Source organism: Agelaius phoeniceus, chromosome 14 (genome assembly GCF_051311805.1).
Source record: "Agelaius phoeniceus isolate bAgePho1 chromosome 14, bAgePho1.hap1, whole genome shotgun sequence".
NCBI lineage: Eukaryota > Metazoa > Chordata > Aves > Passeriformes > Icteridae > Agelaius > Agelaius phoeniceus.
Window position 1 is genome coordinate 2,135,283 of NC_135278.1, and position 13,280 is coordinate 2,148,562.

The 13,280-nt window shown below is 52.3% G+C and overlaps 2 protein-coding genes across 2 annotated transcripts; one reads left to right on the forward strand and one right to left on the reverse strand.

Moving 5' to 3' along the window:
* Positions 1–123: 123 nt before the first annotated feature.
* Positions 124–7,414, forward strand: LOC129125986 (cis-aconitate decarboxylase-like). The gene is made up of 6 exons (XM_077186093.1): positions 124–144; positions 713–767; positions 2,970–3,157; positions 4,962–5,054; positions 5,508–5,713; positions 6,496–7,414. Exons 1-6 carry the CDS (start codon positions 124–126, stop codon positions 7,412–7,414), a joined length of 1,482 nt encoding a protein of 493 aa, XP_077042208.1.
* A 3,569-nt stretch (positions 7,415–10,983) lies between these two features.
* Positions 10,984–12,156, reverse strand: GLOD5 (glyoxalase domain containing 5). Its single transcript, XM_054641675.2, has 3 exons — positions 11,992–12,156; positions 11,331–11,486; positions 10,984–11,136 (listed from the first exon to the last, which is right to left on the reverse strand). The coding sequence occupies exons 1-3, from the start codon at positions 12,154–12,156 to the stop codon at positions 10,984–10,986; spliced, it is 474 nt and encodes a 157-aa protein (XP_054497650.2).
* Between the last annotated feature and the right edge of the window lie 1,124 nt (positions 12,157–13,280).

Below are 13,280 nucleotides of genomic sequence, written 5' to 3' on the forward strand. Positions count from 1 at the left end.
GCAAATTGCCTTTTGGAGGCAGATATAAACCCTGCCACCAGCACCTTCCAGCCACACACCTCTGCCATCCCTCGCGCCGAGCACACCGAGCCGGGAAAGGCACTGGGAAAAGCAGCCACCAGCATGGTCTACTCCACCTTCCAGGTAAAACTCTTCCATGCAAACCCTCCCCACCCCTGAGCTCGCCTTTTGCACTTTAAGGAGGAAATGTCGCTTTCCGGGAGGTTCCTCCACAGGTCCAGCTGATCGTGGCACTAAACGGGAACCTGCCCCAAAATTAACAAATTCCAATGGTTTTCACAGTCACCTAATTCAGCTACCGACCTTTTCCTGCCATCCTGCTCCTTTCATGTGTCCCAGACATCCCCTGGACTGTGGCACCTGGGGGTTGTTGTTGTTGGGATGTGCTCCATGGGCTCTGCTCCCTGTGCCCGCTCCGAGCTGGTGCCACTCGCTGCAGGATCTCGTGGCAGGGCTGCACAGGCTCTGCTGCCCCTTCAGCTGTGTGGCTTTATTTCCCTGGATGTTCTTGGCATCCCTGCTGGACGCAGCTTCGGAAAATATTTTTTTCCCTCCTTTAAATATGTCGTTACTTTTACGTGCTCGTTTGATCTGTGAGTGTCTCACGATGAGAGGCACAACCAGGAAAACTGCTCCAAAAAACCTTCCAGCAGCTCCAGTGACAAATTCCCTCTCTGTGTCTCTCCTCTAGAAATCCCAGAAGTTCTTGGCAAGCTCTCGGCAAGTCCACAAAACTGCTACCCATGGTTTGTATCTCTCAGCATTCCCCATCCTTTCCTAGTGGGCATCCCTAAATAATTGCTGGAAAAGAAGGTCCTGGGCTGAGCATGCTGGGAGAAATCCTCAAATTCTTGGAAGGAAAAGCTTCCAAATATTTGGGGGTCCTATGGTTCTTCTTGCCCTCGGGGATAAAGGACCAGGAGAAAAGCAGCAAGGAGTAAAAATGTGGATTGTTAGTCCTGTGCTAAACCAGATCTTTAACTGGTTTAGAACCAGACTTTCCAAATTCTTTGACCACAAATGTAAGGTGTTCAAAGGGTGGCTCAGATCCTTAACTCCTCCACTTGTCACTGCTTCCTACTTACACCTGATCCTGCTCTGAGCATTGCCTGCAGACATTCATGGATCTCCTTCTGTGGCTCCAGCACTATTAACTGATCTTAAAATATGTTCTTGATCTATTATGTTTATTAACTTTCTAAAAGTTTTCTTGGTTTAGTATAAGTTTATTATAAGTTATTAACTTCTTTTAAAAGGGGCTCTTGGTTAATTGTAAGTTTTATTCTGGTTTATTAATTCATTTTAAAATATATTCTTAGTCTATTGTCTCAATTTATTTTAAAATGAGTTATTAATACAATAAATGCAAGGAATGCTGCCGAATGAGATCCGAGGACAAAAGAAATAATAATCCACAGGGATTTATTTGGTCTTGTATCAAATTAAATTTTTGTATGAAGTCCTGCCATACCAAGAAGGAAAACCCTGGAGTCATGGAGTGCTTTTAGCTGAAGGGTTAAAAACCCCGCTGCCTGCTGAGGTGACAAAGAGCATTTGATGCCGGAGAGGAACCAATCCAGCTTTGCTGGGTGCTGGGTGATGGGAGCAGATTTTCCTGCAGCCTCTCCAAGCCCTGACATCACCACTCGCAGTTCGGGGAGGGTGCGGGGGGACCTGGGGATGCTCCGGGGGGACCTGGGCTGGGCTGGACAGGGGTCCGGGGTGCTGAGTGCCGGGATTCCCATAGGAACGCGGTGCCGGGAGGGGGATGAGTCAGGCGGTGATGGCATTCCCAGCTGTGTTTACAGGAGCCTCAGACGGGGCTCGAGGTGAGCCCGAACATGAGCCAGCGCTCCGTGAGTCACTGGTGTGGCATTTCAGGACGAATCCAAACTAGCGATATTAGGGAATGGTCATTTCATTAATTGCCATGTTTGCTGCTCCAAAACCAAAGCCTCCTGTGTACCTGCTGATCTGGATGAGCTTTCCTCTTGGGGCAAAGTATTTTTAATTTTTTCGCCCATGGTTCATTAAATTTGGACATTAATTCATTTTTTATCTCCATCAATGTGTGCACCCCCACATCCACCCATAAGTAAATGTGTGGATTTGCCATCCTGCAAATGTTGTCCACATGGAATTTTATTTTTCCTGCTCTCCTGTGCACTCTCAAATTAACAGTATAAATTGTAATGGGCCATAACAATTTTAATTCTATGAGTTATAAATATAATTGTATTAATAATATTCTGTATTCTGATTCTAGAATAATGAATAATTTTATAAATTATAGATTAATATATAAATTATTAAAAGATATATATAATTAATATATTATATATATATATATAATCCAAACAAGGCAATTTGTCACTGAAATTAAAATATACAATATACACAAACTGGCTATTTTCCATAAAATTTTAACTTTTAATGATTAGCATCCTTTGGAGTACAATAGGGCTTAAGAGCTTTGGTGGCTGAGTCAAGACACTTCTGTGATTTTAGGATGAAACACCTGGATAAATCCAGGCTTTGGGTCTAGTCTTGCTTTCCAAAAAATTATGGAAGTGTTGGATTTCTGCAGTACATTTGTGTTTGGCTTTCCTCTGGATAAAGGGACATAATTTGTATTGATCCCTCCCAAAAAATGATTGTTGGAACCCCAAGGGGAGGAGATGGGGCTGAACTCTGAAGTTTCTTCACCTGAACCTTCTGGAAGCCACCCCACCTGTGGAATATGAAATTTTATGTATAGAACCTATGGAATCAGAGAGTACCCCAAGTTGGGAGGGAGCCATGGGAATGATGAATTCCAGCTCCCTGCCCTTGCAGGCTCCCCAGACCCACACCCACCTGCCTCGGGCAGGTGCAGCTCCCTGGGCCTGGTGACACCAGCACAGGACTCACCACTGTCCTTGTCCCCTCCCGGTGTCCCGGTGCTGCAGTGGCGGCCCAGAGCGCTCCCGAGGACACGGTGACCAGCAGCTTTGCCTCGTTCATCCGCGCCGCGCGGCCCGAGCACCTGTCCCCGACCGTGCGGCAGCGGAGCAAGAGGATGATCCTGGACAGCATCGGCGTGGGGCTCGTGGGCAGCACCACGCGCGTCTTCGACATCGCCCTGCGCTACTGCCGGGTAGGGACAGCCCCGCCGCTGCCACTGCCGCTGCCACTGCCATTGTCACTGCCGCTGCCACTGCTACTGCTACTGCCATTGTCACTGCTACTGCCACTGCCACTGCTACTGCCATTGTCACTGCTACTGCCACTGCCACTGCTACTGCCACTGCCACTGCCACTGCTGCTGCCATTGTCACTGCCATTGCCACTGCTACTGCCATTGTCACTGCTACTGCCATTGTCACTGCCGCTGCCACTGCTACTGCCACTGCCATTGTCACTGCTACTGCCACTGCCATTGTCACTGCCATTGCCACTGCTACTGCCACTGCCATTGTCACTGCCATTGCCACTGCTACTGCCATTGTCACTGCTACTGCCACTGCCACTGCTACTGCCACTGCCACTGCCACTGCTGCTGCCATTGTCACTGCCATTGCCACTGCCACTGCCATTGTCACTGCCGCTGCCACTGCTACTGCCACTGCCATTGTCACTGCTACTGCCACTGCTACTGCCACTGCCATTGTCACTGCTACTGCCACTGCCACTGCCATTGTCACTGCTACTGCCACTGCCACTGCTACTGCCACTGCCTCTGCCATTGTCACTGCTACTGCCACTGCTACTGCCACTGCCATTGTCACTGCTACTGCCACTGCTACTGCCACTGCTATTGCCACTGCCACTGCTACTGCCATTGTCACTGCTACTGCCACTGCCTCTGCCATTGTCACTGCTACTGCCACTGCCACTGCCATTGTCACTGCTATTGCCACTGCTACTGCCATTGTCACTGCTACTGCCACTGCCACTGCCATTGTTACTGCTATTGCCACTGCCACTGCCATTGTCACTGCCGCTGCCACTGCTACTGCCACTGCCACTGCCACTGCCATTGTCACTGCCACTGCCATTGTCACTGCCATTGCCACTGCTACTGCCATTGTCACTGCTACTGCCACTGCCACTGCCACTGCCATTGCCACTGCTACTGCCACTGCCATTGCCACTGCCATTGCCACTGCTACTGCCATTGTCACTGCTACTGCCACTGCCACTGCTACTGCCACTGCCACTGCCACTGCTGCTGCCATTGTCACTGCCATTGCCACTGCCATTGTCACTGCTGCTGCCACTGCTACTGCCATTGCCACTGCCACTGCCACTGCCATTGCCACTGCCATTGCCACTGCCATTGCCACTGCTACCCCAACTGCCACTGCCATTGCCACTGCCACTGCTATTGCCACTGCCACTGCCATTGTCACCTCTGGGGCTGATCCCGGTGGCTGCTGTGGCCGGCACCATCCCCACTCCTTCTGATGCCTTCTGAAAGCTGCCCTAGAACAGAGATTAGATGGAGCTAAAGAATAAAGTAGGAATTTATTAAAAAGCCTCAATGGATCCACCTTGGGCAGTACAAGAGCCCAGCCCGGGCTGCACCCAAGGTGAACCAAAATAGTCACGAAAATCCCAGCCAGTCACAGGGGTCCCACACCTCTCTAAGCCTTGGTCCACCAGCACACTGGAGTCAATTGCCCAGCTACAGCCCCAGCCTATGAAGTCCCACCTTTCCTGCTTTTCTCTCTTCAGTCTACCATTGTCCATGCTTTTGGGCCTGAGATTTGGATCATTTGTCCTTGGTCCCCAGCTAGAGCAGGAATTGTTTTGTCTCCCTGCTCTGTGCACAGAGCTCACCATCCCCTCATATGAAGCCCAGACCCACACCCTAAAGCAGCACAGAACCTGAAAAACATAAAAACTCAAACCTGTGGCATCACCTCCAGGGCTCCCCTGACATTCCCTCCTTCCCACAGGAGCTGTACTCCTCCGTGGCCGTGAGCTCAGTCTACGGAAAGCCAGGGGTGAAGCTCTCCCCGACACTGGCTGCCTTCACCAACGGCGTGGCGGTGAGGCTGGATCTTCCCAGGGGATCTGTGCTCCCGGATTTTCCAAGGGGGATCTGTGCTCCTGACTTTTCCAAGGGGGGTTTGTGCTCCTGGATCTTCAAGGGGGATTTGTGCACCTGGCTTTTACAAAGGGGATTTGTGTTCCCAGCCCTTCCAGGGGAATCTGTGCTCCCAGCTCTTCGTGGGGAATCTGTTCTCCTGTTTTTTCCAGGGGGAATCTGTGTTCCTGGCTGTTCCAGGGGAATCTGTGGTGCCAGGAATTAGCATTCCAGGAAACAGAGTGGTCACTGATGGGGGACAAAAGCTGGGAATCTCCTGGCTCTTAGAGGAGCCGAACTGCCCTGTGGGGACACTGAGTGGAGGCTTTGGCAGAATTTCCTCAGGAATATCAGCAAGGAGCCCTCATTCCCACAGCACCCAGCCAGCACATTCCCATCTCTGTTTCCCTGGCAGACCCATTCCATGGATTTTGATGACACCTGGCACCCTGCCACTCATCCCTCCGGGGCCATCCTGCCGGCTCTCCTGGCAGCTTCCCAGATGCTCCCTCCAAACACCAAACCCAATGGCCTGGATTTCCTGCTGGCCTTCAACGTGGGCCTGGAAGTGCAAGGGAGGCTCATGCACTTCTCCACTGAGGCTCATGACATTCCCAAAAGGTAAAGCTCCTGTTCTTCACTGAGGATGAAGAGGGTTGGTGAGTCTGGGTTTAAAATGTTTGTTTAGGTTAAGCCAAGTTTAAGTCCAGTTTGATTTAGCTTTACCCCAGAGTAAAGCCTTACCGAAAGCCAAATGCCAGAGGCGATTACACCATGCACTTATTTGGTGATTTCCAGAGATTTTGCCTCAAAAATAACCCTCAGGAGGACTCTCAGGGAGTCTGCAGTGCCATCACCTGACTCAGCCAGGGCAGGATCCCAGAACCAAGCAGAGTTTGGTGGTGGGCATGGCTCCTGGGCCAACTGCTGTCTCCAGCAGTGCCCTGGTGTGATCCAAGCAATGGAATCAAGCAGGAACTGTTCCCTTGGATGTGGTTGAGGCTGAATTGTTTGTCTGAGGGATAGAAAGTTTGGCTGGGTGGACACAAACCATGGCACGTCCTGGAGAAAGTTCAAATTGCTCTTTGGAGATGCTGAGCTCACCCTGGTGTTTCTGAGGAGGTTTCAAGGAAAAACTCCATTTTTAGACTAAATTTATGTTCATTAACTCTAAATTTAGAGTTAAATTAAAATGCAGTAAAACTCTAAGTTTAAAGTTAATTTATTAGTTAAAATGTATGGTTAAGTTCTGAGTCAGGTGAATCCCACCTGCACCAAAGCCATGAGAGAGTTCCACTGGCTGATGGGCCCCTCACTTCCCATTAATATTTCCATGGGAGGGGTCCTGTGGTGTTCCCTGTGCCAGGCAGCCAGGGCTGCTCATTCCTGCCATCCCCCTGCAGGTTCCACCCTCCCTCGGTGGTGGGCACCCTGGGCAGTGCTGCAGCCACGGCCAAGCTGCTGTCCCTCAGCTCGGCCCAGTGCTGCCACGCCCTGGGCATCGCCGCCTCGCTGGCCGGGGCGCCCATGGCCAATGCCGCCACCCAGGCCAAGCCTCTGCACGTGGGCAACGCCACCCGCCTGGGCCTGGAGGCCGCTCTGCTGGCGGGCCGAGGGATGGAGGCCAACCCCCTGATCCTGGATGACATCCCAGGCTGCTCGGGGTTCAGCGCCTTCTACAGCATCTACCAGCCCAAGCCGCTGTCCGCACCTGGCGAGCACCACGAGTTCCTCCTGGAAAAGCAGGACATTGCCTTCAAGCGATTCCCTGCCCACCTGGGCATGCACTGGGTGGTGGATGCTGCCTTGTCCGTCCGGAACCTCTTCATCAACTACGCGGGCTCCTTCTCGCCGTCTCTGATCCGCACCATTATGCTGAAGATCCCGGTGTCCAAGTACATCAACCGGCCTTTCCCCAGCTCGGAGCACCAGGCGAGGCACTCCTTCCAGTTCAATGCCTGTGCCGCCCTGCTGGACGGCGAGGTGGGCCTGGGCTCCTTCTCCGAGAGCAGCATCCACCGGCAGGAGCTCAGGGACCTGCTGGACAAGGTGGTGGTGGAGCACCCTGAAGACAACGTGGCCAACTTTGACAAGATGTACGGAGAGGTGGCCCTGCTCCTGCACAGCGGGGACGTCCTGACGGGCAAATGTGACACTTTCTATGGGCACTGGAGGAAGCCCCTGAGCAAAGAGTCACTCCTGAAGAAGTTTCGATCCAACGCCTCCCATGTGCTTCCAGAAGAAAAAATAGAAACCATCATCACTCTGGTGGACAACCTGGAGAACCTGTCAGACAGCTCCCAGCTGGCCTGCAGCCTGTGAGGGGACAGCATGGGGGCTTGGTGAGGGTTCATCCTGGTGAAGCTGCGATTCCTTTCTTCATTGGTGCTTTCCTACTGATTCCCAAGGACAGGCAAGTTCCCACCCTTCTACTAGATAATTCCAAAGGAACCCATGAGGCAGGAGGTGTCTGGGTTAACACATGGAGTAAACTTCAACTCCTCATTGGTGCTGGCTGAGGAGCTGAAAGGCCACCATAAGTATAAAAAAATTCCCATGGAAATCTCTGAGAATCCTGGAGTATCATCCAGTTCTCCAGAAGGAACAGTGCCTGTGCATTTCTTACAGCTGGATTCCAAACTTTTCTGTGCAGAATGCCTGACTGCTCAGGCTGGGAAGAGGAGGAAGCTCAGCTGCAGAGCCTGTGCTTTTCTCAGCGCTCCTCTGGGTACTTTTGGGATCAGGGTCAGGCAGTCCCACAGGCACAGGAGAAATCTCTCCTTGCTGCAAACAGCCCTGCCTGCAGAACTCTCCAGCAGAGAGGGATTCTTTTCCTTCCCAGTGAAAGCCTCCCATTTCTCCAACCCGTGGGCAGTGTTTGCCACTCCTCTGTGTACAATGGTTTGAGGTGGTTTGAGGACCCTTGAGATCTGGGTGTCTTTTCTGAAGGGGAGGCAGGTGAGGAATCCTACATCAGTTCTACACCCTGAGGGTGATCCCTGCCCATCCCAGGGCTGTCCCACACCATCCCTTCTGCCTTTCCCAGACTTTCCCAGACACCTGTTCTGAGCTGGCCCAGCAGGTGGCCCAGGCTTCTCTGGGGAGTGACTTGGGCACATTCACTGTGACTCCCATTGGGAAACTCCTGTTTCCCTCCTGTGAGAGGAGGGGAAGCTCATTGAGATTTGGCTCTTAACTCATCTTTCCATGAAAATGGATGAAATCTGGAATCTGTGCTCCTGAGCAGCCATTCCCTGAAAGGCTCCTTACCCCACGCCCTCCCTGAGTAGAGAGATGGAGAACTCAACACTTCTCCGCATTAAACACTGGGATTGCTGATCCAAAGAGCTCCTTTCCAATGTGATTGTGATAAAATTGTGGAATCTACTGTGGGAATCTGTATTCAAGAGGGATGAGATGGGAGCAGACAAGAAGGAAGATCCTTTTCTCTTGCTGGTTGTGGTTTGTGCAGGGAATGAACCATCCAGAAGAAAACTGTTTTCCCACCTCTGTTCATCCACTCTCTCCCACTGTCTAATATTCACAACGAATCTTGCTGAATAAAGAATGGAATGAAATTTTCTCCATAAAGATTTTATGCTGTGTTGTGTAAACCATCAGTTTTTTTTGGAATACTCACAATACAGAGGCTCTTCCAATAGATGGGGAGCCCAGCAGAGGTTGGGACAGGGACAACTGCAATGCTGGCCTGTGGCCAGTGGTTCATCCAGGGAAAAATCTTGAGCCCCACAGGTTTTTTCTCCCAGAGACAACCACAACCATCAGCCAGCAAAGCCTCCAGTGCTCCAACACCATCACTCCAAGAGAAGTTCCTCCATCAGCAGCACATTCCAAATACTTGATAAATTTCCATGACAAGTTTTGAGTTTCCCTTGGTTTGGGTCAGGTGTGAGATCCCCAAAAGTGTCATTCTGTGTTTCACCCTGAGGTGAATGAGAAAGCCCTGGAGCCAGGCAGGTCCTCCAGGCCTTAAAGGGATCAATGTGTGGGACAGAACCAAGATGGGCTCCAGTGGAGGGAACAAAACCCTCTCCCATGGGCTTTGACCCTCTCCCATGAGCTTTGACCCCCTCCCATGGGCTTGGACCCTTTCCCATGGGCTTTGACCCCCTTCCATGGGCTTTGACCCTCTCCCGTGGGCTTTGACCCTCTCCTGTGGGAACCAACCCTGTTCCATGGGGATTAACCCCTTCCCATGGCTTTGACCCTCTCCTTTGGAGATTAACCCTCTCCCACGGGCTTTGACCTCTCCTGTAGGGACTGACCTTTTTCCGTGGGAACCAATCCTGTTCCATGGGGATTAATCCTCCCCCATGGGCTCTGACCCTCTCCTATGGGCTTTGACTCCCTCCCATGGGCTTTGACCTCTCCTGTAGGGATTGGCCTTCTTCTGTGGGAATCAATCCTGTTCCATGGGGATTAACCCCTTCCCATGGCTTTGACCCTCTCCTGTGGAGATTAACCCTCTCCCACAGGCTTTGACCTCTCCTGTAGGGATTGGCCTTCTTCCATGAGAACCAATCCTGTTCCATGGGGATTAACCCTCCCCCATGGGCTCTGACCCTCTCCCGTAGCCGGACACGGCCGGGGCACATCAGCACCCTGGAGAGCAGCCGCCGGATGCTCCGCGGGCGCCGGGGCCGAGGGGACTCCGCTCCCGGGGATCCCTCCCTGGGATCCCTTCCCAGATCTCCATTCGAGGAGATGCCCGTGGATTTCTCCCATGGCGTTCCTGTCTTTAGTTCCCACAAACGACTCAATGAAAACCAGCTCATCCCTGCTGATCATCCAAAGCCATGAATATCTTGTGACCTTGCCTTTTTTTCACACCATGAAGAATTTTGGATTTCCCACGGAATTCCAGCAAAGAAAAATGAGTACGATTCAGAGATTGTTTCAATTTTATAGAGGATTTGCACTGTAGAGGTCAGAAGAGTCCTCCCTCTTCTCCAGCGCTGTTCCCGTGAGGATATCGATGCTACCTCAGTGTGGCCAGCCTCGGAACTGCTCTGCTTGAGAATCCCCAGGTCCTTCATTGTTTTATACTTTTTAGATAACTTTGAAATGGCTTTTTAAATAACTAAATGAAGAAGAAAACTCAGGACAGTCCCACAAGTAACCAGGAGCCATCAGAGTCAGACTCCTCTGTATCAGACCATCCTCAATCCCTGCATAAATCCAGGTGAACTCCTGGACTTCCGACACTTTGCTCTTCATGTAGGCTCCTCATCCCCACTTTTTCCACTCCTGAATGACAGAAACCCCCCAACTATTGATACAGAGCTGAGGATGAAACTTGGAGCTTCAGTTTCAGGAGTGTTTGAGTGTCACACCGAGGCCAAATTCCAAAACCCCAGGAGAGGAATGTGTTTGGACAGCCACAGCTGGATTTAAACCTCTGGTGTGGTGGGAGAGCCACCAGCACCAGGCAGCTTGAGACAAGAAGCAGGAGGATGAGAGGAAGTGAGACAGAAATTTCCAACTGTGGAAAATTCCTGCTTTCCCTTTTGCTACACTTTCCACCTGTGACTCTGGAGAGGAGTGGCAGGTGGACAGTGTAGCAAAAGGGAAAGCAGGAATTAGGGAAGATGTCCTAGCAATTGCAGTACAGCAGCAGCAGGGCAGATCTTCCCAGAAGGCCATGAAATCTCCATGATGATGCGTAAAAGCAGGATTCACACCCAGAGCAGAGCGGAGCAGGCTGCCTTGGGAAAACTCCCAATGTAGGTCCTTGCAGCCCTACTTTGTGGCTATGATTTGAGGTTTGTCCCAGGTCCACACAATTAAAGCTTGGACCCTTAAATGGGCCAGCCCAACCTGGCCTCTGCACCCCATCTTCTGCTGGGACCCGGGCAGAGCATGGGCTGTGGTCAGGGCTGCCCCTCAGTGCCTGCAGCCACTTCCGTGCAGTACCTGGAAACCTCAACCAGGTTCTCGTCGGGGTCTCGGAAGTAGATGGAGGTTATTGGACCCACAGCACCAGTTCTGGCCACGGGGCCTTCTTCAATGGCCACCCCACAGGCCTGGAGGACACAGGAAAGCAGGGGTTTGATGGTCATATCATCACTGTGCCCTCCTCCCCCAGCCTTGACAACATGAACTGTTGGATGAGACAATGAGACAACCCCGACATGCCCCAGGAGAGTGTCCATTAGAGTCCCTGGATTTGTGTCTCCTGGGGTGACACTTCCCCGGGGACACTCTGGGTCTGCCTCACCTGCAGATGCTCCAGCAGCTGCTCCAGGGGCTCTGCTGTGATCAGGCAGAAATCTGCAGAGCCGGGCACAGGGCGCCGAGCCTTGGGCTCGAATTCCTGCCCAGCCTGGTGCAGGTTGAACTTCTGCTGGCCAAAGCACAAAGCTTTGCGATTGCCCTGCTCCAGAGGAAAAGGCAGAGTCAGGGAGGCTTCCTGGGCTGGACAGCCTCAGCACACATTGTGAAACCCTGACCTGAGTTAGCAAGACCCCACCAGGCCCCCCACCACTGCACCCTTTGTGAAAGCAATACTATTAATGCCCAGGATGTGTGTTTAGACACTGAACAGAGTATTTGCCACTTCAAAGTTCATCCAGACACTGACCAGAAAACTGTGCTCATATATACTGGAAAAGGGTGTGTGTGCCTGAGAACTGCCTGTGCTGCTGTAAAAATTGATAACAGCGATGTTATTTTGTCTAGTAGAAATCATTCTAATTTTTGTGTTTGTAATTTTGTTAACATTATCAAGTGTGATTTTTCATACTTGGCCCCAGTGACATCCCACCAGTTGATTAAAACCAATTGTACAATGTACACAGACTATCACCTACCCCTACACCCTCAGCACCCATTTCACCCTGGGGGCCTGGTGGGGTCCTGCTAACTCAGGTCAGGGTTACCTTGAAAGTCACCACCTCCATGCCCAGGACTTTGGAATAAAAGGCCACAGTGTCCTCAATGCTCTTCACAGTCAGCACAAGGTGGTCCAGGCGCTGGATGAAACATGAGGGTGGGCTTGTGCCCCCTTCCTTCCAAGCCATGCTCTCAGGGCTGGGAACTGGCATGGGAAACCAGAGAATATGGAAGTTAGGAGCATCCAGCTGTGCAGGGAAATGGAAAATGGTCCAGGGAGCTGAGGGCTGAGAGGGATCGCCCAGGTTTTCCTCTGTCCTGCAGGTGGCAGAAGTACAGAAGCCATAAATCCTTGTCCCTGCAAGAGCCTTGGACTCTGGTCTGCATCTGGTGACACCGAGCCTGTCAGAGCCCCTGGCTGGGCCAGGTGTGGGCACCAGCTGGGTGACATCGCTGAGGGCTGATGTCACCAAGATGCCAAGGTCCAACACACAAACCCCTTGTGCACCAAGGATGGGACCATGTGTGTGATCCTTCCTCCAGCCCCCTCTGGGGTCCTCCCAGGTGTGGACACTCATCCAGGTGGAGCCAAGCCAGACACTGGAGACAAACTGGGGCCTGGGACAGCAGCAGGAAACATCTGGGAACGCTTCTTGTCATTTGTCTTTGAGCTGCCAGATGTCACCACCAGACAGAGGGTGAGGCCAGGGGCCCAGGGTGACACAGCACCAGGGTATGGGGACTCACCAGGCTGGGGTCACAGGTTCCTGGTGGCTTAGGTTGGGTTCAGACCCTCTGGCACTACCCTTGGCTTTTAGGGACATGGTGTTGGCAGGCCAGGGGGGATGGTTGGACTCAAGGACCTCAGAGGGCTCTTCCAGCCTAAATGATTCCATGATTCTGCATGGGAAGTGGTTGGTGAGGAGAGATCCCCCAGCCCCACTGGCACAGGAGCAGGGGCAGTGTAAAGCCAGGTGCAGTTTCACTGGGATGTCTGCTCCCTGCAGCCAGAGGAGCCCGTTTGGAGCAAGATCCCATTATCCCCTTCCATGGCATGCCCTGGGCTGTGCCCAGTGGGCTGTGCACTGGTTATGGGGGAGCCACCGCAGACCCAGAGGGATCCCTGCCCCTCCTTGCTGTGTTTGGTGCTCAACAACCTCGGAGCCACCTGGCTCAACCCCTCTGCAAATCCCTTCACCCCAGGAGTTCTCTCGGGTGCTCCCAAATTGCAGCAGCTTCATGTCCCAGCCTACAGCCGCCACCTCCTGCCCTCCCCTCCCAGGTGAGCCCCTGAGCCAAAACCTGGAAGGAAACGGGGCTGCAAAATTTCTGTTAC

What these genes read in the sequence shown, in the direction of transcription:
- GLOD5 (XM_054641675.2), bottom strand. Translation starts at nt 12,156, where the DNA reads ATGCCAGTTCCCAGCCCTGAGAGCATGGCTTGGAAGGAAGGGGGCACA. An exon ending in TGGAGGTGGTGACTTTCAAG is followed by an intron (nt 11,487 to 11,991) that starts GTAACCCTGACC and finishes CCTCTGGAGCAG; the next exon opens with GGCAATCGCAAAGCTTTGTG. An exon ending in AGCTGCTGGAGCATCTGCAG is followed by an intron (nt 11,137 to 11,330) that starts GTGAGGCAGACC and finishes TGTGTCCTCCAG; the next exon opens with GCCTGTGGGGTGGCCATTGA.
- LOC129125986 (XM_077186093.1), top strand. Translation starts at nt 124, where the DNA reads ATGGTCTACTCCACCTTCCAG. An exon ending in CCACAAAACTGCTACCCATG is followed by an intron (nt 768 to 2,969) that starts GTTTGTATCTCT and finishes CCGGTGCTGCAG; the next exon opens with TGGCGGCCCAGAGCGCTCCC. An exon ending in CCTTCACCAACGGCGTGGCG is followed by an intron (nt 5,055 to 5,507) that starts GTGAGGCTGGAT and finishes TTTCCCTGGCAG; the next exon opens with ACCCATTCCATGGATTTTGA.